Source organism: Vigna umbellata, chromosome 11, assembly GCF_029865625.1.
Source record: "Vigna umbellata cultivar VRB3 chromosome 11, Vumbellata_1.0, whole genome shotgun sequence".
NCBI classification, from domain to species: Eukaryota; Viridiplantae; Streptophyta; class Magnoliopsida; order Fabales; family Fabaceae; genus Vigna; species Vigna umbellata.
Window position 1 is genome coordinate 25262783 of NC_142175.1, and position 22136 is coordinate 25284918.

Consider the following 22136-nt stretch of genomic DNA (forward strand, 5'->3'; position numbering starts at 1 on the left):
ATTGGCAATGGCTTTGCAAAGCAGTAGAGGCCACCACGAGTGCATAACCCGCCATAGCTCGGTAATCATTCTAGTCCGGACGAGTCGGTCTATAAAGCAACGAGTCGGGGTATAAAGTAACAAGTCTTGTGATGTTAGTTTACCATGTTTTGATGACTTTTGCACGTCGTGTGAGATTGTATAACATGATTTTTATATCTAGCTCACCCTTGCTTGTTTGTATTGCTTGTGTATGTTTCTTTGGCGATGATCATCCACTTGGATGGGAGGAGATGGCGAAGAGGATACTTTGGGAGCAGCTCTTGATGGAGACGGCAGTGTTGCAGCTTAGATTTGCTAGTTTTATTCCATGATTTCATGTTATTTCGAAAAACTTTTGAGTATTTAAAGTTTTAAATTTTCCGTATTTTCTAGGAAGAAATTCTAATACTCTAGTTGTCAATTTCGCACTATTATAAGGATGACTGTAATCCTTAATTACTCTTGACTGCTTTCCTATATTATGTAATCCTTAATTACTCTTGACTGCTTTCCTATATTATGCATGATGACGTCTTTATTATATATGCATGACCTATATAATTGGGATGCCACACATCTTACAAAAACAATAATGCACCAAATAAAAATAATAGTTGGATTTTCATTTCATTGGGCACTTACTCAGCACGATGCGATGTGTCTTAATATATTTTTTTTCTTTTTAGCCTTATTATATGTTTTATGTTTATGTAAAATCTAAATCCTTTGTTCTGTCAAATAAAAGTAGTTGTGTCAAAACTATTTTTAAGAAAACTTATCAAAACAATTGGTTTGCTAACATACATAAGCTCTTTTTTTTTTCAGTTAGTTGATATATTTTAGTAGAGTGTACTGATTTTTAGTAGACAATATATTATGGTATCTAAGTTTCAAGGTCAATGATATTTGAATAATTTTCATCAATTATTTTGTTATTAAAGTGGAAAACAGTTTAACGAAAAACAAATAGCGGTGTCACGAGTTGTGTGTGGATGTGAGAAATGACGGAGATGAGAAATAAACAAATTGGATTAGTGAGAAATGTGAGTGTTTCTAATTTTTTCGATTGGAACTACTAGAGATGATGGAGAAAATGTTAGAGTGAGAGAGGTGAAAGAGAAAGGGTTGAGAGAAATGAAGATTGAGAAGAATAAGAGATAAAATAGAGGTGAATAAAGGTTTGGAAGTTTCTTGTCTTTTTAGTTTTAAAAATGAAAATTATTCAAATACCCTTAACCTTAAAACTTAAAATCCATAATATATGAGGTTATTTTTGTCTACTAAAATTCCGTACACTCTGCTAAAATGTATCAACTGAAAAAAAAAACTACAACCTCATATATATATATATATATATATATATATATATATATATATATATATATATATATATATATATATATATATATATATATATATATATATATATATATATATATTTGTTATGACCCGACTATAACAAAAAAAAGTTATTATTAAAATAAAATTCATTTTTTAACTGCCCTAGATACATCCTCGTTCAATTTATTTTTAATTTATTCGATGTTTAGAATTTGAAAATAAATTCTATAAGTTGTTGGGTTATGCTTTAAATCATTTGGACGGATGTATTTCGTTTTCTTAAATATATTTATTTAATAAGTACATTAGTAATATTTTATCACATAATATACAATGTTAAATATTTTTTTAAGTTAAATTTTATATTTCTTTTATTTTTATAATTTAACAATAAATAATGTTAATATCTTTTATGTTAAAATTGGAAATGACTTGGTGTTAATCTATATATTTAGAGTTTTTATTATTTTTATTTTATTTAGACAAAAGACTCAACAAAATTTCTAATAGAATAAGAGGAGTAGAATAGAAAAAAAAAGTCTTTGATTTAAAAAAAAAAATACTCCTTATATATCTTTTAAAAAAATAACATTCTTTTTGCGTAATAAGCCAATTGGAAACCTTATTGATCCGTTGTTTACCGGGTAAACGATTAGCCTTTTGACAACATGTTTTCACATTGACATTTTCTTACTAATCGATAGATGTTGGAAAAACTTTTTTACTCCCGACCAGATCTTCCTCTATTTATATAAAAAAAATAGGAGTGTTCACAATTAAACATGTTAAAAAAATATCGGATGATAGACGACCTTTATTTAGTGAATCGATGCAAAACTATACCTTGGGAATCCTATTGTCCCAAGTCACCAAGGTCGGCCACAACTTGGACGAACATGTTTGCAATCGGATAGTATAAGTCCTCAAACAAAACACGAATTTATTCGCTTGGTCCCCAACCAACATGCCAAGCACTGACCTTTCATTTATGTGCCACCACCCGTCCATCCTTTTATAGGCCAAACTTGTGGCCCAAAGGAAGGGAAAGTTCAATAAAGAACGTTGAACTGCAACCAAGGAGGTAACAACACTCCTCGAAGACGGATTCATTAAAGAGGTTACTTACACCACATGACTCGCTAAAGAAGGTCAACGACAAATGGGTATGTGTGTCGATTACACTGATTTCAACAAACCATCCTAAATGACACATGTTCACTACCCAATATTGACCAAATGGCGTATATTCATTTTCTTTTTATTTAATTCATTTTACTGTCTGTATTCAGTTGGATTGGTATATGAACATCTCTAACCTTAATCAAAATAGAGACTATCTAAACCGAAGGAAAAGTTGGCTTTCTTTCTTTTAGTTCCTTTTTTACTGTATGTATTGGATTGGTTTATATGCACACCTCTAACTTCGATAAAAATGAAAAAAAAAACAGACAGGGACGATAAAAATGAAAAAAATAAATAAATAAAAACAGACTTTATATCCAATCCAATGGAAAAGTTGGTTTTCTATTTTAGTTCAATTTTTTCTGTCTGAATTCATTTGGATTAATTTGTACACATCTCTAATTTTTATCAAAATGGAGATGTGATACTCTGTCAGCTTTCGATACTTGGCAGTGTGTTTTTCTTCTTCTGAAGTTTTCATAAGCAGCCCTCCTTCATTTTAGGGTGGAAGAGCTAATTTGAAACTTATTTGGGTATAACTTATAATATAAGCATATAGGTGTTTTGGAGAATTTATGAGATGATAGGTTCATAAGCTGTTTTTCAATTTATGACAACAAACTTCTAGAATAGCTCCTGAAAACTGATTATTCCTATTTCTTCTTCAATTGTAAGTACAACTTACACCTAAATGTTTACGTAATAAATACTTATTTATTAGGTCCTTACTTGAGTTGTTTATTGGCAAGGCAATTTTCCTAATGGTTATTGGCGCAAGTTCCAGATAGTCTCTTGTTTATGTTTATTAATTGATTAATTATTGAAAGGTACATTTATGGTTTACGTGATATTTGTTGTAGGCTCTTTTCGTATTTCTGTCTCTGCCTTTACTTTCAAAATTGAAAGGCATACCATTTGCTGAACTTCCTTCATATTTTAAAAGCGGTGCCGGTTGTTTTCTAGGTAAACCAGGTAAGATCTAATAAATTGGTAGCAATGCAATTATACATATATATCCTCACGTGGTTTTCTAGTACTTGTCTGCGTTTCTTATTACACCTTCTGTTGTTAAAACACTATCAAGATTAGTTACTATGTGTATGTATGATTACTTTCCTGGGTTTATGACCTTGAATTTTCAAAATTGCATTAATAAATAAAATAACAAGGGCAAGTTTTAATTAATGGTATGGAATTTGAAGTGGGTCTATATGTCATTGGGTTTTCTTATCTCGATGGGTAGATCTTGTGGCTATCACAAGATTCATGTCATATTCGATACCTTACCTTTTATGTACTAGGATTATAGATGCTTTTGGTCCTTCAGGTAAAAGGCCGAATAGTATATAAGCAATGATTTAACCCCGTCTATAACTAGATTACTTGGAGTTTAGTTATTTCTAACATTTTTATATAAAACAATTAAAACTCATAATTGTAAGAAATCAATAAATTTATATATAGTTTTTGTCTTGTACCCTTTAGATGATTTTGAACCTTGGTTTAACTTTCTTTTGTGTTTAAGTTTTAATATAATGTGTATTCCTCTTCAATTTCTGGCTTAGGTTGTGATGGCGCTCCCCTACTTCCACTGCTTTACATAATTACCAATTTGGCATTCAACATATCCCTCCTTAATGCAGTAAAAACTTCTTCTGCAGTTGTATCTTCTCTTCTAGTAATGTTGTCAGGTACTCGTTATCATTGCATCTCACTCTTCTTTGTTGCATTCTAAACTATGAATCGTAAGGTCTTTTGTACCTCAGGTTTTCTTAATAGTTTTTTAGCTTACGTGTGCTTATGATTTTTGCAGTGCCCATATCTGTTTATATTCTTTCTCTACCATTACCATATCTTCCCGAGGGAACAAGCTTGAGCCCATTTTTTTTGCTTGGCTGTGGAATTCTTCTGTGTGGTCTCTTACTGTACAACACATCTCGACCTGTGAGAAACAGCTCTGAAGTGGACTGAAACCGTCCCAGTTCTGAGGATGAACTATCGGCTGGGCACCCTGCCCAAAAGAATATCAGCAGCCTCCAGGTACTACGGTTCACGGTGAAATATATTTTCTCCAACGTGCTCGATTTATACATACTCACTGTCCTTGCGATTATTCTTTTGAGCCGAAAATTTGTTCGGTTTCCACTTTTCAATGTCACTTAGTTGCTTTATGATGGCTGACTTCCTCGTTCTTCCACTGGATTATTGTAACTTAAGATTATGCATATATCTCTCATCACTTGTTCTGGTATATTTTCATGTATATTAATACATAACAGAAAAATGCAGTTGACAGAAATGCAAGGTGCGAACATTTTTAAGTGATCTTTTTTAAATTCGCTTTTTAACACAATATTTAGAGTTGAGGCATGTTTATATAAATTTCAATACAAGCTCCTTCTTGGAGACAAATATAAAAAGGAAAATTGGAATTAGATTTTTTTACAAATTAAATTAGCTTATGTGGTAAGCTAAGTTATAAATTTTATAACTTTTTCCATATATTGTATCTAATTCTTTTACTTGTAACTTGTGTATAAGTTAATCTTAGTTGAAGAGAAATTAAATTTATTTATTTATTTCCTATTTTTCCATTAAGAAATGTGTAGAAAAACTTGTCCGAACAGGTATTTCAATGAAAAGCCACCCGGTTAATAATTATATATGACTTCCAAGCTAAAGTTTTGTTAGCTGCCATGTTATACAATGCAATACTTTAGATCCAGATCGAATATGATAGGATAATAATCACCTTATCCAATTTATTGTCTTGTTATTTATCTTGCATGGTAGGTTGTCATTTCATGTATAATCTTAACTATCAGTATTACCATGATTCCTCTGTCACTATATCATGACCACAAGCAATAACCATCAAATCTATCAACATTACTACACTCACTCTCACCCTTTTTTTCTCATTGTCACCATAATTATTCTTATCCTCATCATTATCCTTAGGATTATCATCACTATTCTCATTATTATTAGTATTATCTCATTATTATATTAGTTTCTCATGAGGAGAATTTTCAATTGAGTCCGATTTATTATGTGATCAAATTTTCTATATATTTTTAAATTGAATGTTATTTAAGTTTTGGTTAATTAGAGAATGTAGTTGTTATATTGTTTCACTATTTTGTTTATTTATGTCTACCTGTTAAGAAATGTTAGTTATTATAATTAATTAAGAATATCAAATTTAAGGCCGAACGAAGATTGATCACCTGAGAACGAATGCGAACGTTCGCTACGTAAGAATACACGACCGACGCTATTTTGGCCTACTCAAGCACTATTTGGACGAACGCTCGTTCTACAACACCTTTATTTTGGCCGAGCACTATTTGGTCGAGCAATGTAATGACGAACGCTAAGAGACCGAACACTATCAGGGCGAATGCTGTTTGGACGAAGAATACTGTTTGGACGAACGCATGCGGTGGTCAGTCTCCCATAACCCATTAGGTCAAAATCCTAAATCTCCTCCTTCAGTGTTTCCTCTGCAAAGAAGCCAAAATTGTTAGTTCTCTGTAACAGTACAATGCAATCACGTCGGTTGATAATGCATACACTAAAAAGTCCTTTTTCAAATTAAAAGCCAAGCATAAGGGAAGGGAAAGTGTGTATCTGTTGATGGATAAAACTCAAATTTTCAAATACATACAAAATTTGTGTTGGTGGTGAGCAAATTCCCTCAAGGGGCATTTTTAACTTTATTTCGTATTGTGCGGGTATCATAGTATCACTTTTATTACTGTGTTCAGCACACAGCTCAGAACTATCAGTAAACAACTGTACATATAATAAAACTCTCCATGACCAAAAATTGGTTCGAAAATTACAAAACTAGTCGACAAATAACCAACTCTACACGCTTACTCCAGAGGAATAAGACATTAGTTTATTTAAATAATTTTTTATTACACACAGTGGATATTAGAGCAATCATCAAATAATTTGGTTGGTCATATGCAATGCAGATGCAACAATACATAAACCACATCCACATAATTCGAATTAAACAAAATTTCGTATATGAAGTTCAAAAAAGTAGTCTACAATTTTCACATAATAATTTCAAAGAATAAAATGTCATACCTTTCGCTTGTGTACTCGGCTCTGTCTACTGCTACCTTTACCAGATCCCATTACTTGCTCTTCAGTTCTATCTTCAAAGAGTAATGTTTTGATTTCATCATAGAAACTTTCTGTTAGACCTTGCAACCTGAAATAGAAAAAGCACAAAAGCTAAGAGAGAAAAAAATGTATTTAAACAAAAATACTATCACACATTTAATTCCTTTTACTTGTTAGGAATGGAGAAACAAAAGGAAAACATTCCAAACACTTCCCATACCCATTTCTTGATTTCTTCAAGTATTTTTCTCGCTTCCTCTCCTGTTTCGTAAGAGGAACACGAGTGAACATCTCCTCCTCTTGCTGAGCGCGTTTCTCCATCTTGGAGACAAATCTATCAATTTCTTTGCTAGCTCACTAGTACAGTCAAGGGAAAAGACAGCGGTTATTTTGCCTTTAGATAGCGGTTTTGGAACCGAGGCATATACAGGCGAGGCAAAAAGTCTACCCTTTTTACCTCGGTTGTGAACCGAGGCAAAAGGAGTAGGATTTGGCCTCGGTTCAAAAATAATCGAGGCAGTAAGATTTTGCCCCCTTTTTTCTTTTAAGGACTTTTGACCTCGGTTCTCTTTTGAACCGAGGCAGTATCTTGAAAATTTCTAATAAAAAAAACTAGCCAACGGTATTGCCTTCTTATTCCCTGCAAGCAAAGATTCCTAAAACAAAGAATATTATATAATCAAATACACTACTTACAATAAGTTTCATTTACCTATATTATCTAACTCTAACTTTCAACACTGGAATCCCACATTGAACTGTTGTTTAGGACTCTAAGTTACAAGTGCAAGTAACTTCCAAACTCAAAGAAAAAACTATATATTATGTAAAATCGAACTCAACAATGGTGATGGTTGTGTACAAGTCAGGTTCTGTCGTTAAGGAGTAGTTGAATTGAACATATTTACTCTCATGGCCTTGTAATATGCATCTTCTACATTTGCCAACCGACTCTGGAACATTTTCCATTCCTTTTTACACCTCTCCCTCACCTGCCACCAACACCATGGACATGATTCATCAACATGTATATTACTATTTAGTAATCGAAGTATTTGAATAATATAACAAGTATAATGTTCAACAACTATGCAAGCAAAACATTATATAGATGTGAGAAAAAGAGATAAAATTGTATGAAACGGGTATAATATAACATCCCTTGCCATGGTGCCTTCCCAGATTCTGATTCTCCCTAAAAAAACACAGAAAAACATGCATATCATACATAGGCAATGAGAGTTCAACTAATGAGACTAACATCAATTACCATAGAAACATGCATATGTTAAATCTTGCCTAATTAAGATGCAACCCAGAGCTCAAAAGCTGATCTGGAAGAGAACAGTCAATTTATACATCAAGAAAATGTTTACACAACAAACCAGTTTTCTACTTTGTCACTTCATGGCCACCTCTAATGCCATGGCCACCTAGTCCAGTGGGCTCTGAGCAACGTAATATTTCAACACTATAACTTTGCATACTATTCTGCCATATAACAGAAAAAAGTATATTTGCCTGAAGTGGATTTAATACAAAGTTTATTCAGTAATGTTGTAATTTCTCTCGTAGAGATGAATTTAACTAAAAGCAGAAAAAGTATTTCTGTCTAATACCGTACAGAGCAGAAATACTAGAAAAAAAATCAACTCTAAATTTTCCTCGCCTCTCTTAATAACAAGCTCTTCACTTGAGTTAATTGATCAAGAAACAGATGTGATTGTGATCATCCACAAATGAAACACCAAAAGCTATAAAGTCAGTAAGTTACAAGAAAGTGTTATAAATAAATTCGGTAATATGGGAACTACAATGTACCAATCTACAGAAGCAGCAATATACAAAGGATAAACAAGCTCAGGAACAAACTCCATAGCTTGAATGACATTCAAAATACCCAACTGCACCAACAAAGACCAAGATAAGACATATTGCAGTAGCTTTCTGAGTAAATGCAAGATTGGACATGACATGCTTGAATGCTTTCAAACATACTGACATGTTAACCACTCTTTAAATGAAAATTTGAAGAGGAAATATATGTCAGAATAATATAGTTAATATGTAGTTGCTATGCTATCGTTTGCAGTAGTTAATGGTTGTTTATCAAGACAACTGCACTAGCCTAGAATGTCAATTACGAAAGTTAGCTCCAGCTCTAACTTGTTAGTATTACAACCATCCAATATGACTGATAGCTACCTATCTTCAACTCCTCTTTTAATTCATAGGTTACAGACGTCTGGCATTTGAACCGAGCAACTTGCAAAATTTAGGCACACTCAGTCCATGAAGAGCATTCCTCTTCATTGCTGGCATTTATGAAGCAGGTTAGACATTGAAATTAAGGCTAGTCAATGGAGGATAAAGGTCGAAGCGCTTACCCTTCAGAAATGGCAGTCTTTCCAACACCAAGCTCACCAATCAGCACAGGATTTTTATTTGTCCTCCTGAAGAGAATTTGGATGCATCTACGTATTTCATCATGTTATACAATTGTCAGTACTCAACACACTAATGGAATTTATCGAAGTAACACTTGCAGAGTTTATACATTTGTATAAATTACTTACAAATTCCCATGACATTCCTTTCTGATAAGTAATCACCTGATAAATAATTTGTATAAATTACTTATAAATTACTTATAAATTACTAGACCAGCAAGGAAGCACTTTCTTCATTCCTCATCATCTGGCAGTCAGAGAATCAAAAGGAAAATTTTAAACAACTTCCAAGAACCAAGATTCAAGAGACTTCAATTTAAATACTCACCAAAATTTATACCAGTGTTACCAATATGCAGTCTAGAGAGTCAATGATGTATTAAAAACCACTTCACCCACTTAGGTTCTTGAAGCACCAAACAACTTTGCTTTCCAGATTGATCCATCTTCTAACACAAGCCTAACATCTGAAGTTTTCCAATGAAGACAATTTAAATAGAAGGCTTTGGCTTCTATTCCAGAATGAACAGAACCTTCTGCATTCACAGGGGTTGAGGGCTCGGGAGCGGGCTGGACCAGGTGTTGCGCCAGCGGCTCCACCACTGGCACTGGCTGTAACGGCCACAACTTGGGGATGGGGTGTATTAGAACCCTAGGATCTGTTATCACTCCCAACGACCACCGCTTCCTCTTCACTCCAGAGGCAACGCACTCGCAGGCGAGGTGGAAGCTGCGCTCGCAACCGTCGCACACGACGAGGTTCTGGTGGCTCCCGGCGACGGCGGGGCAGGGCTTAGAACAGGCAGCGCAAGGAGCGAGGCCATCGTTTGGAGGGCAGTGGGGGCTCCTAGCGGCGGCCTAGGGTTTCAGCGTTCGGTGAGGACGACGTCGGTGACGAAGTCTGGTACGATTTCGACGAACAACGAGGAAGACCGGCGACGAGGCAGCGACGAGGCAGCGCGAGGCAGCGCGAGGCAGCGCGAGGCAACGCGAGGCTTCTTCTTGAGCGAGAACACCGGCGGCGTGGTGGCGACTGAACGGCAGAGAGGTGGCGACGGAGACGGCGCTATTTGGAGGGGGTTGGAGAAAACAGTGAGATGGAAGAGTTTGCCCGAGAAGAAGAGGAAGAAATCTGAAGGGTTACTTCGGAATATTAGAAGCTATAGTGTCTCGGTTATGAAGCTTAACCGATGCCTAATCAATTAAAAAATAATTAAAAATGAAAAATATAATGAAAATTTTGTTACGTGACAATATTTATGGCTCGGTTTTGATTATAACCGAGGCAATATTTAATTTACATAACTTTTTTCAGCGTATATTTAAGATAGTAGGGTGAGTTGACAATACATTATGCCTCGGTTGCTGATTTAATCGAGATTATAAACTTTTTGTATTTTGGTTATTTTTGAACCGAAGCATATAATTTTTTCAAAACTACGAAAATGTCATCGCGCTTTTATATGCTTCGATTTCAATAAAACCGAGGCATATACGTGTTAAAAAACCCTTTTTTTACTAGTGGCTCCCTCAAAATCCCTCACCTGAGTAGAGTAGTGAGCAGCCAAAACAAACCATTACGTAAAATCATTAAATGCAAGTTCGGATAATAGTTCAAAAAATATTCTTAGGAGTTAAAAGTACTTTCGAGAAGGATGCTCTCTTTGTACATTTGAGTCTGAAAATACTTTTGAAAGGAGTTTAACTGAAACCCAAGCATACTATAAGTCATAATGATTCAGCACTAAAAATAACTTTACCTCTTCAGGTCTTTCCTCCATATCATTCATCAATGTCCCGATATAATCACTCTGCTTAGCTTGTTTCAGAATTTCTTTTTCTCTTCGCAAGGCATTTCTTTCATGCTTAGAAGGTCTTTCTAGATCCATAGAAGTAGGGGCAAACTTTACAGGTTGATATGTATCATGTCCATCCTACATATAATAAAAGTTAGATAGACCAGGAAAATACCCTTTTCAAGATATTACCACCCTGCGTACACCAAATTTTACACCATTTATAATATCACATATACACTGACTGACCTGCAAGGTTAAGTCTACTTTGCTAACTAGCATGTCAGGATTGGGACGATACTTTGATGCATCCTCACTCTTATTGGACGCATCTGGCTCCGTACTTTGAATATCACTTTTGGCTGCATTTTCACCAGCCTGCACTAGTTTCTGGATTTGGTATTGTTGTTTTCTGTCAATTGGCCGAATCTGCAATGGAAACCAGGAAGTCAAATGTTTAACACATAATACAATGTAAATATACACATGGAAGCCCTTGAAGATCAACGCACAGAAGGATAAAACTATACCTTTTCCAAAAACAATCTTATCTCTACAACACTTCGAACAACAGGGTGATCTTCTATTGATAACCCTTTAGCCTTCCGCAATAAATAATAAACAAGGGATTGACAATAATTCAAAAGCAGCAAATTCTTAGCCTCAAGGTAGCTAAATCCATCTGCTGTAGGATACTGACCTTCTTTCATCAGGTATAAGAAACATCGAGAGACACAATAATAACAATAATCATATCACTCATTGATATCAGGGTATATTTAGCTATAACAGAAAACTTATAGAATCCCCAAAAAGGCCCAAATTGCGAAACTTCATGTCCAAACAACAGAAAAACTTCTTTTAAATCTTAATATTATATGAATTTGAAATGACGTTAACGGAGTCCTTAAAAAAAATTACTTGAATTGAAAAAAGGGCCACTCACTTTGGCAGTTAAAGATTGAACTTTAAGCCTCACAGTATCGAGCCCTTCCTTCATCTCTTTCAACAACGCCGCAAGTTTAGGCGATTCTCTGCGAAAAACGACAAGATTTTTAAAAGATAAAGGCTCCAATTTATTACTTGCGTATAGTCCCATACCTACACAATCTCCAGATCCCTCTCATTCCGGCGTATGTTCGATTCATCCATGTGTCCCTTCCACTAGAAGCCTGCCAGGAGCCGCTCCTTGTCTGTGCCCCCTGCACCATGCCTCTTGCACCAGCGTCACTCCCCGCCCTCGTCAGTGCCCGGGTGTCACTTCCCTGGATGGTACTGTAACTCAAAATCAAAGTCCTTCAAGTACTCCATCCACCTTCTCTGCCTCATGTTCAACTCCTTCTGATCGAAGAGATACTTCAAACTCTTGTGATCACTAAAGATTTGAAAACGTGATCCGTAAAGATAGTGCCTCCAAGTTCTCAGAGCAAAAACCACAACCGCTAATTCGATGTCGTGCGTTGGATAGTTCCTTTCATGCACCTTCAACTGTCTCGATGCATAAGCTACTGGTCGCTTCTCCTGCATCAATACACAACCGAGCCCATGGTATGAAGCATCACAAAACACTTCAAAAGCTTTAGAAGTATCAGGAACTGCTAATACTGGAGCACTTGTCAACCGTTTCTTCATCTCTTCAAAACTTGTTTCACACTTGTTGGTCCATAAGAAAGGTTGTTCTTTACGAGTCAACTGCGTCAAAGGACCCACTATCTTGGAGAAACCTTCGACGAACTTCCTATAGTAACCAGCTAGGCCCACAAAACTTCTTACTTCTGACACCGTCTTTGGACGTTCCCACTTTAGCACTGCCCCCACCTTCGTTGGATCTACAGAAATTCCTTTGGCAGAAATCACATGGCCAAGAAACTGTATTTCCTCCAACCAAAATTCACATTTAGATAATTTCCCAAACAATTTATGCTTCCTAAGAATTTCCAACACAATCCTCAAATGTTCTGCATGTTCTTCATGATCCCTTGAATATATAAGAATGTCGTCTATGAACACAACAACAAATTTATCTAGCCACGGTCGAAATATTCGATTCATGTAATCCATGAATATAGCAGGAGCATTGGTCACTCCAAACGGCATCACCACATACTCGTAGTGACCATAACGTGACCTGAAAGTCGTCTTCTGACTATCCTCTGGTTTGACCAAGATCTGATGGTAACCCGACCTCAAGTCAATTTTTGAAAACACACCAGCTCCTCGCAACTAATCCAACAAGTCATCAATTCTTGGCAGTGGGTACTTGTTCTTAATCGTCAACTTATTCAGCTGTCGATAGTCGATGCACAACCTTGAACTACCATCTTTCTTCTTTACTAACAAGACTGGAGCTCCCCATGGTGACACACTCGGCCTGATAAACCTCTTCTCCAGTAGTTCCTCAGTTTGTCTCTTCAGCTCTGCTAGCTCTGTCGGAGCCATCCTATACGGAGCCATAGACACTGGTCCAGCTCCTGGTACCAAGTCTATAGAGAACTCCACTTCCCTACTCGGTGGCAACCTTGGTACTTCATCTGGAAAGACATCCTCGAACTCTTCCACTATCGGAATACCCGTCGTCTGAACCTCAAAACTTTTCTTCTCTTGAGCTACCAGTACAAAACACATGGCCCCATCACTAACATCCTTTAGAACTTCTTTGGTTGAGATCAACTCTAAACCATTTGAGTCTGGAAAAACTAATCGTTGTCGTCCACAATCAAGAAGAACGTGATTTGTGGTCAACCAATCCATTCCCAAAATGACATCTAAGCCTTGGAGAGGTAAGGAGATTAAGTTCACTTTGAACTTGCGTCCGAAGACTACAATCGGGCATCCAACACAGATTGAACTGGTTGAGATCTGACCCGATGTTGGTGTAGAAACCATCAATTCATACCTTAGATTACTCACCGGTATACTTAAGTCTTTCAAACAAGTAGAAGAAACAAAGGAGTGCGTAGCTCCGGAATCAAACAATACATGTACACGTTTACCAAACAAAAGGCATGTGTCAAAGATGAGATTACCTGGCTTTGCAGCCTCTTCACTGGTCAAAGCGAAAACCCTTCCAGTTATCTTGGGCTTCATGCCTGAAGAACTTGGTTGTTGTGGTGCATGTGCTATCTTCTTCTCAGGACAAACATGAGCGAAATGTCCTGCCTTGTTACACACAAAGCACCTTTTCTCTTCAACCTTCACTCCAGAGAGCTTAGGACAATCCCTCTTGTAGTGCGCACCACCGCATTCAAAACATTTCACGGCTGTTGGCATAAGCGGTTGGGGTCGCTGATATGGCTTCTTCCATTGCTTTCCTCTAATAAACTTGTTCTTCTGAGTCTTGTCAACTCGGTTTCGGTTTATTTCCAGTAACTCCACCTTTTTTGTCTTCTCAACTAAGGCTGGAAACTTCTTGATTTCAAGAGGTACAATCATTCTCTTCAGGTCATATCTCAGACCCTACTCAAATCTTTGACACTTCCACCCTTCCGTCATGTGCTGACTATAAAAACGGATAAGATACTCAAACCTATCGATGTACTCTTGCACCGACATCCCATTTTGACGCATGGCCAAAAATTCTTGCTCCCTTTCGATCTTGGCACTAGTCGGAAAGTACTTTTCCAAAAACTTGTCCTTGAAACTATTCCAATTAATAGCCTCTTCATCAGATTCCATGAGTCGCTTCATACCATCCCACCAGTACTCTGCTTCCTCTTTTAGTATGAAGGTTGCGTAATCTAGTTTTTCCTCATCTGTGCACTTGATCACATGAAAGTTCTTCTCAATGTCCTTGATCCAAGCATCTGCTTTATCTGGCGTAGCCCTTCCATTGAACCTTGTTGGGTCGTGCCTCAAAAAGTCATTCAGCCTCGAATAAGTCCTCGGTTCCTGAGTGGTATGCTGCCTCTCCATTGCGTTGATCATCCGATCAACAGCCCGATTAAAATCATCAATTGAAGGTGTTTGACCAACATTGTTAGATCGACGTGCCATGTTCTACCATATATGTCAAAAGAAAGTAATTCAAACACAAGTCAAAACAATGCATATCTCTACCTTTCAAACCAGTGCTCTCCAAAAGAGCTACATAATCATCACAACAAATCACAAAGTCACACAACACAAGTTAACGAGCTCACTTCCCAAAAGCCCCAAAAGATTTTCGAAAACCATTGCTCTGATACCATCTGTAACGTCCCGGCAACTCACAGGAACCATCGACTGCCCCCACAGATCACCACCAGGCTTTCCAGTGTGCTTTGTCCTCACTCGCACACTTTCTAGAAGAAGGACATAAGAGTCGTCTTAGCATACATCCTGGTATGACTAAGATGTACAAAGACTTGAAAGAATCTTTCTGGTGGAGTGGGATGAAAAAGGATGTTGCAAAGTTTGTATCTTCTTGTTTGGTATGTCAGAAGGCTAAGATAGAACATCAAAGGCCAGGTGGAATGTTACAACAGTTGGATATTCCCCAATGGAAATGGGACAACATCTCGATGGACTTTGTAACTCACTTACCTAGATCATGGAAGGGTCATGATTCCATTTGGGTGATAGTTGATCGATTAACGAAAAGTGATCACTTTTTGCCAATCAACCTGAGAATGTCAATGCAGAAATTTGCGGAGTTGTATATTTAGGAAATAGTGAGATTGCATGGTGTACCAAATAGCATTGTCTCAGATCGGGATCCAAGGTTTACGTCAAGGTTCTGGCAGCAATTGCAAGAGGCTTTGGGTTCGAAGTTAAGAATGAGTTCAGCATATCATCCTCAAATAGATGGACAAACAGAAAGGACTATTCAGTCATTGGAAGATCTGCTGAGAACATGTGTATTGGATCATTTGGGAGGTTGGAGTGAGGTTTTGCCTTTGGTGGAATTCACACACAACAACAGCTTTCATGCGAGCATTGGAATGGCACCGTATGAAGCATTGTATGGAGAAGGTGCAGGACACCTTTGTGCTGGTTTCAGGATGGAGAAACAATTTCAGTAGGTCCCGAGTTATTGCAGCAAACAACAGAAAAAGTCAAGTTGATACAAGACCGGATGCATGCAACACAAAGTCGGCAAAAATCTTATGCAGACAAGAGAAGGAGACCTCTTGAGTTCAACGAAGGAGATCATGTGTTTCTACGTGTGACACCGGTTACCGGCATAGGTAGGGCTATTAAATCAAGGAAGTTGTCACCAAAGTTTCTCGGTCCTTACGATATTCTTAGGAGGATTGGACCAGTAGCATATGAGATAGCATTACCACCACAGTTGACGAACTTGCATAATGTGTTCCACGTGTCGCAGTTGAGGAAGTATGTCTCGGATCCGACTCATGTTTTGGAAATAGATGACATTCAAGTGCGCGAAGATCTTACTATCGAAGCGATGCCAGTAAGGGTGTTAGAAGTTCAAACAAAGAAGTTACGGGGAAAGGAAATTCATACGGTGAAGATACTTTGGAACGACGAAACCCAAGACATGACATGGGAACTAGAGGATCATATGATTAAAGAATACCCTCATTTGTTTGAGTAACAATTAATTTTCGAGGACGAAAATTTTTGGAGTTGGGGTGAATGTAAGACCTATAGAAAAATAAAAGTAATTTAATGTATGTTGTGGTTTTGAATAATTAATTATGGTGTGCATTAGTATGTAGAAAGTATGAAAAATAATAATAATAAATAAATAAATTTTTGGTTAGTGTAATTAGTTTCAAACATATTATGCATATGTAAGATAAAGACTATTGTTTGTATTTTTTTTACCATTTTGTTTAGCTTGGTTTTTCTTGTATTAATTATTTGAATTTGATGCAATTTGTGCTGGCCATCTTTGGTTAAAAGGAGGGACATAATTAATTATAAAAAAAAGTAATTAATACTAATATGGAAAATAAGAAGACAATATTGAAGCATGGAGGTTGATGTTTTTGTTTCCCGTGAAACATGGGTGCATGTTTTGGTAAAGGGGACCCATCCCTTTCATTTGTTTGTTTTTTTCTTTCCATTGGATTACTGCAAGCATCTTCCAAGAGGCTTCATTCTCTTGATATAAGCTTATTAAGGCCATAAGAGAGGAGGAGAAGAGAAGAGGGATTTAAGTTAGAATTTTCTTTGAAATTGAGAGTGAAAACAAGCAAAGGTGGTGGTCTAGGAGTATCAAGAGTGAAGAATTGCTTGCAAGGAGAAGAGGTAGGGGAGCTAATCCTTTCTTGTCATGATCATGAATATGAGTATGAATGTGTTAAAATTTGGTAATGGTAGTTATCTATTGACTTGTGTAAAATTTGGTTATCATGATTATAATTTCTTATTTTCGAGTTACTGTGGTGAAAATTTTCTATTAATTGTTTTCACCGTTGGATTTAGCTAAAATTTTAATATGTGAATCCTAAGACCTATTACTAAACTTTGACCATTCGAATTTGAAAATAGAAGTCTGTACTTGGAGAAATAAATCTTGCATGTTTGAGTAAATTAGTTACCCCTGTAGTTCTGTTACTAAGTTGTCTCGGTAAAAATATAGATTCTCACCTATTTGACCGGTAGATCAACCTCAAAATTTGATATATGATCACTAAGACATATTCATACAATTTGACCGATCGGATTTGTAATTGAAGGTCTATGTTTAGAGAAAGAAATTTCGAAAGTTTGAAATATTTGATGAACACTGCAATTATGTTCTTAAGTTATAATGGTAAAAATTTCATATATATTCCATTTACCGTTAGATTGAGCCCAAACTTTAGTATGTAGTTCATAAGACATATTAGGTGATCTTGACCGTTCAGATTTGGAATTAGATGTCTGTGCTTAGAGGAATTCATTCCGCATTTTGAGTTTAACCGAGAACCACTTAAACTTCTGTCTCTGAGTTACCTCGGTAAAATCTTCATATTTACTTAGTTAGCCGTTAGATTACCGTGAAAGTTTAATATGTTGTTTCTAAAAGATAGTGTCATACTTTGACCGTTCAGATTTTAAATCGGAGATACATATTTATAGATATTAGTTTCGTATCTTCTCAGGGATCTCAATACTGCTTAATTTATGTTTTTGGATCATTTATACATAAATTATGATTTTCGCCTCATTAACCGTTAGATTGGACTGAAAATTTTACCATATGATTTAAACGTATTGTTTGTTAAGATTTTAATTATTGATATGAGTAAAGAGTAATCTTTCCACGAAATAGTAAATTTATTTGTATTGGATAAATTCTTGATATGAGTAAAGAGTAATCTTTCCACGAAATAGTAAATTTATTTGTATTGGATAAATTCTTGAATAATTATATTCTTAAATTGTATGTGTAGTTGTATTTTGAAAAATTGAAGATAAGTAATATAATATATTCTATATTAGAATATAAAATTATATTGAATATTACTAAGTTGGTAATAATTATTTGAGTTAAATCATGAATTGTAAATAAGTTTATGGTAAAATTTGATGGGTAGTATAAGAATTATTGTCAAAATTGTAAATTCGAAATTTATTTATTTTCCTACGACTTTGGTAAGTCGGGAGGGAAGATGTTTGAAGTCGGACGCTACTTTGGTAAGTAGGTGTGATAATGAGAGATTAATTTGGCATAAACCGTACTACTTTGGTAAGTAGGCGGAATATTACCTTGTTGTGCTACTTTGGTAAGTAGACAATATTACCTTATTGTGCTACTTTGGTAAGTAGACAATATCATCTTATTGTACTACTTTGGTAAGTAGACGATATCACCTTATTGTGCTACTTTGGTAAGTAGACAATATCACCTTATTGTACTACTTTGGTAAGTAGATCACCTCGTTAACTTTGGTAAGTAGTCAGTATCACATGGTTATACTACTTTGGTAAGTAGACAGAAGGATTGTTGACTGCTTTGCTTTGGTAAGTAGGCAGGTTAATAATATGTTGCATTGACTCTAGTAAATGTATTGATAGTTCTGACTTGAGAAATATTATATAGTATCAATGTAATAGTCTGTTCTTGAGTATGTTCGAGATGCAGGTATTGGACTGATTGCCACACTTGTGATATTAGTAAGATTGTGGATAATATATATTTCTTGATTTCGTTAGCTCACCCTACTGTTTGTGTTTGTGTATGTGAATGCAATGATCGTATAATGTGTGATATTATACGGGAGCAGAAACTATTTCAGATGAATTAGCAGATGGTTCTGGACTTGCTTAGAAGATGAGAGATCTGTGGGAGAAAAAGGAGACATGGGAAATTTCTAAAATAAATCTATGTTTGAATTTCCGAACTGTGTGAAATTTTAAATTTCAGAAGTTTATGAATTGTGTGGAATTTTATTTTCAGAAGACTTGTGTTGTAATAAAGAACGTAATATTTCGTTGGTGTTGAAAAAAAAAATTTATATATGTATTTTATGGAACATAAATTGTAACACCTAATTCGGGGTGTTACATTGAGGGTAAGAATTTGCTACTTTTGAATTATTGTCAATCCCTTGTTTATTATTTATTGCGGAAGGCTAAAGGGTTATCAATAGAAGATCACCCTAAAGGGTTATCAATAGAAGATCACCCTGTTGTTCGAAGTGTTGTAGAGATAAGATTGTTTTTGGAAAAGGTATAGTTTTATCCTTCTGTGCGTTGATCTTCAAGGGCTTCCATGTGTATATTTACATTGTATTATGTGTTAAACATTTGACTTCCTGGTTTCCATTGCAGATTCGGCCAATTGACAGAAAACAACAATACCAAATCCAGAAACTAGTGTAGGCTGGTGAAAATGCAGCCAAAAGTGATATTCAAAGTACGGAGCCAGATGCGTCCAATAAGAGTGAGGATGCATCAAAGTATCGTCCCAATCCTGACATGCTACTTAGCAAAGTAGACTTAACCTTGCAGGTCAGTCAGTGTATATGTGATATTATAAATGGTGTAAAATTTGGTGTACGCAGGGTGGTAATATCTTGAAAAGGGTATTTTCCTGGTCTATCTAACTTTTATTATATGTAGGATGGACATGATACATATCAACTTGTAAAGTTTGCCCCTACTTCTATGGATCTAGAAAGACCTTCTAAGCATGAAAGAAATGCCTTGCGAAGAGAAAAAGAAATTCTGAAACAAGCTAAGCAGAGTGATTATATCGGGACATTGATGAATGATATGGAGGAAAGACCTGAAGAGGTAAAGTTATTTTTAGTGCTGAATCATTATGACTTATAGTATGCTTGGGTTTCAGTTAAACTCCTTTCAAAAGTATTTTCAGACTCAAATGTACAAAGAGAGCATCCTTCTCGAAAGTACTTTTAACTCCTAAGAATATTTTTTGAACTATTATCCGAACTTGCATTTAATGATTTTACGTAATGGTTTGTTTTGGCTGCTCACTACTCTACTCAGGTGAGGGATTTTGAGGGAGCTAGCAAAGAAGTTGATAGATTTGTCTCCAAGATGGAGAAACGCGCTCAGCAAGAGGAGGAGATGTTCACTCGTGTTCCTCTTACGAAACAGGAGAGGAAGCGAGAAAAATACTTGAAGAAATCAAGAAATGGGTATGGGAAGTGTTTGGAATGTTTTCCTTTTGTTTCTCCATTCCTAACAAGTAAAAAGAATTAAATGTGTGATAGTATTTTTGTTTAAATACATTTTTTTCTCTCTTAGCTTTTGTGCTTTTTCTATTTCAGGTTGCAAGGTCTAACAGAAAGTTTCTATGATGAAATCAAAACATTACTCTTTGAAGATAGAACTGAAGAGCAAGTAATGGGATCTGGTAAAGGTAGCAGCAGAAAGAGCCGAGTACACAAGCGAAAGGTATGACATTTTATTCTTTTAAATTATTATGTGAAAATTGTAGACTACTTTTTTGAACTTCATATACGAAATTTTGTTTAAGTCGAATTATGTGGATGTGGTTTATGTATTGTTGAATCTGCATTGCATATGACCAACCAAATTATTTGATGATTGCTCTAATATCCACTGTGTATAATAAAAAATTATTTAAATAAACTAATGTCTTATTCCTCTAGAGTAAGCGTGTAGAGTTGGTTATTTGTCGACTAGTTTTGTAATTTTTGAACCAATTTTTGGTCATGGAGAGTTTTACTATATGTACAGTTGTTTACTGATAGTTCTGAGCTGTGTGCTGAACACAATAATAAAAGTGATACTATGATACCCGCACAATACGAAATAAAGTTAAAAATGCCCCTTGAGGGAATTTGCTCACCACCAACACAAATTTTGTATGTATTTGAAAATTTGAGTTTTATCCATCAACAGATACACACTTTCCCTTCCCTTATGCTTGGCTTTTAATTTGAAAAAGGACTTTTTAGTGTATGCATTATCAACCGACGTGATTGCATTGTACTGTTACAGAGAACTAACAATTTTGGCTTCTTTGCAGAGGAAACACTGAAGGAGGAGATTTGGGATTTTGACCTAATGGGTTATGGGAGACTGACCACCGCATGCTGTTGGAGGAAGTAATATTAGGTTGAATGCAAAGGAAATGTAAAAGCTAGTGTTGGGTATTGGGGAATTCCTTCATGTTTGTAGATTTATGTTTGTAGGTTTATTTTTGTACTTTATTGCCATCCTAATTAGCTGGTGCCCAATGGGGAACGTGGATTGGAGATTTTGGAAGCGATGAAATAGTGTTTTTTGGTTTATTATTACCATTGCACATCCAATTATGTGATGCACGTCTTTTTTGGTTTTACCTTTATGTCCGAGTGGAAAAATGCATAGATATTAAACTGAATATATTTTTTAATTTGTTATTTCACGGGTCTAGGCCATTGGTTGGTTCTTTTGTACATGACCCAATAGTTTCTCGTATTGTGCTAGATGATAATCAAATAGGTTTAATCATTCACTAAGTCCCTATTTTCGCATGGAATCTCAATTTCGTCCCTTTCTTTCTGAAAATATCAATTGGGTCCCAATTTTATGAAAATTGCAACAAATCGATCCTTTCCGTTAAATTGGCTGGACGGCGTTAAAAAAATTGATGAGTGGATGTTGTGATGACGAACGAACGCTCGTCCACCAGCGAACGAACGCTCGTTCACCAGCGAACGAACGCTCGTCCACCAACGAACGAACGTTCCACACTGGACGACCGTTCGTTCCACACTGGACGACCGTTCGTTCCACACTGGACGACCGTTCGTTCGGTGGTCGACGAGCGTTCGTTCGCTGGTGGACGAGC

At 35.9% G+C, this 22136-nt stretch overlaps 3 protein-coding genes, 2 long non-coding RNA genes and 1 pseudogene across 13 annotated transcripts; 3 read left to right on the plus strand and 3 right to left on the minus strand.

Annotated features, from left to right (window-relative positions):
- The first annotated feature begins 3250 nt into the window (after window positions 1–3250).
- On the plus strand, window positions 3251–4676 carry LOC148191325 (uncharacterized). Its single transcript, XR_015783117.1, has 3 exons — window positions 3251–3516; window positions 4110–4235; window positions 4358–4676. It is a non-coding gene; the product is annotated as an uncharacterized LOC148191325 (long non-coding RNA).
- Window positions 4677–5707: 1031 nt separating this feature from the next.
- Window positions 5708–10303, minus strand: LOC148191326 (uncharacterized). 8 transcript variants are annotated; one of them, XR_015783026.1, is made up of 8 exons: window positions 9466–10303; window positions 9264–9384; window positions 9075–9161; window positions 8893–9002; window positions 8509–8591; window positions 6908–7679; window positions 6649–6775; window positions 5708–6050 (listed from the first exon to the last, which is right to left on the minus strand). It is a non-coding gene; the product is annotated as an uncharacterized LOC148191326 (long non-coding RNA). The 8 variants fall into 8 exon arrangements; XR_015783022.1 differs by having other exon boundaries at window positions 6908–7882; window positions 9466–10302; XR_015783024.1 differs by lacking the exon at window positions 8509–8591 and having other exon boundaries at window positions 9466–10301.
- A 377-nt stretch (window positions 10304–10680) lies between these two features.
- Window positions 10681–11643, minus strand: LOC148191327 (uncharacterized). Its single transcript, XM_088101369.1, has 3 exons — window positions 11464–11643; window positions 11183–11362; window positions 10681–11071 (listed from the first exon to the last, which is right to left on the minus strand). The coding sequence occupies exons 1-3, from the start codon at window positions 11641–11643 to the stop codon at window positions 10859–10861; spliced, it is 573 nt and encodes a 190-aa protein (XP_087957495.1). The 3' UTR covers window positions 10681–10858.
- A 2746-nt stretch (window positions 11644–14389) lies between these two features.
- Window positions 14390–14926, minus strand: LOC148191328 (uncharacterized). Its single transcript, XM_088101370.1, has one exon. The coding sequence runs from the start codon at window positions 14924–14926 to the stop codon at window positions 14390–14392; it is 537 nt and encodes a 178-aa protein (XP_087957496.1).
- A 1060-nt stretch (window positions 14927–15986) lies between these two features.
- Window positions 15987–16469, plus strand: LOC148191329 (uncharacterized). The gene has a single exon (XM_088101371.1). The coding sequence runs from the start codon at window positions 15987–15989 to the stop codon at window positions 16467–16469; it is 483 nt and encodes a 160-aa protein (XP_087957497.1).
- Window positions 16470–19349: 2880 nt separating this feature from the next.
- Window positions 19350–21594, plus strand: LOC148191330 (uncharacterized; annotated as a pseudogene). The gene is made up of 6 exons (XR_015782769.1): window positions 19350–19538; window positions 19640–19819; window positions 19931–20104; window positions 20321–20472; window positions 20605–20731; window positions 21330–21594. The product of XR_015782769.1 is annotated as an uncharacterized LOC148191330 (transcript).
- The last annotated feature ends 542 nt before the right edge of the window (window positions 21595–22136 follow it).

Excerpts from the sequence above, each read along its gene's own strand:
- LOC148191327 (XM_088101369.1), bottom strand. The coding sequence starts at position 11,643 with ATGAAAGAAGGTCAGTATCCTACAGCAGATGGATTTAGCTACCTTGAG. Across the intron at positions 11,363-11,463 it reads TAAGATTGTTTTTGGAAAAG|ATTCGGCCAATTGACAGAAA; the intron begins GTATAGTTTTAT and ends TTTCCATTGCAG. Across the intron at positions 11,072-11,182 it reads AAGTAGACTTAACCTTGCAG|GATGGACATGATACATATCA; the intron begins GTCAGTCAGTGT and ends TATTATATGTAG.
- LOC148191328 (XM_088101370.1), bottom strand. The coding sequence starts at position 14,926 with ATGGCACGTCGATCTAACAATGTTGGTCAAACACCTTCAATTGATGAT.
- LOC148191329 (XM_088101371.1), top strand. The coding sequence starts at position 15,987 with ATGCATGCAACACAAAGTCGGCAAAAATCTTATGCAGACAAGAGAAGG.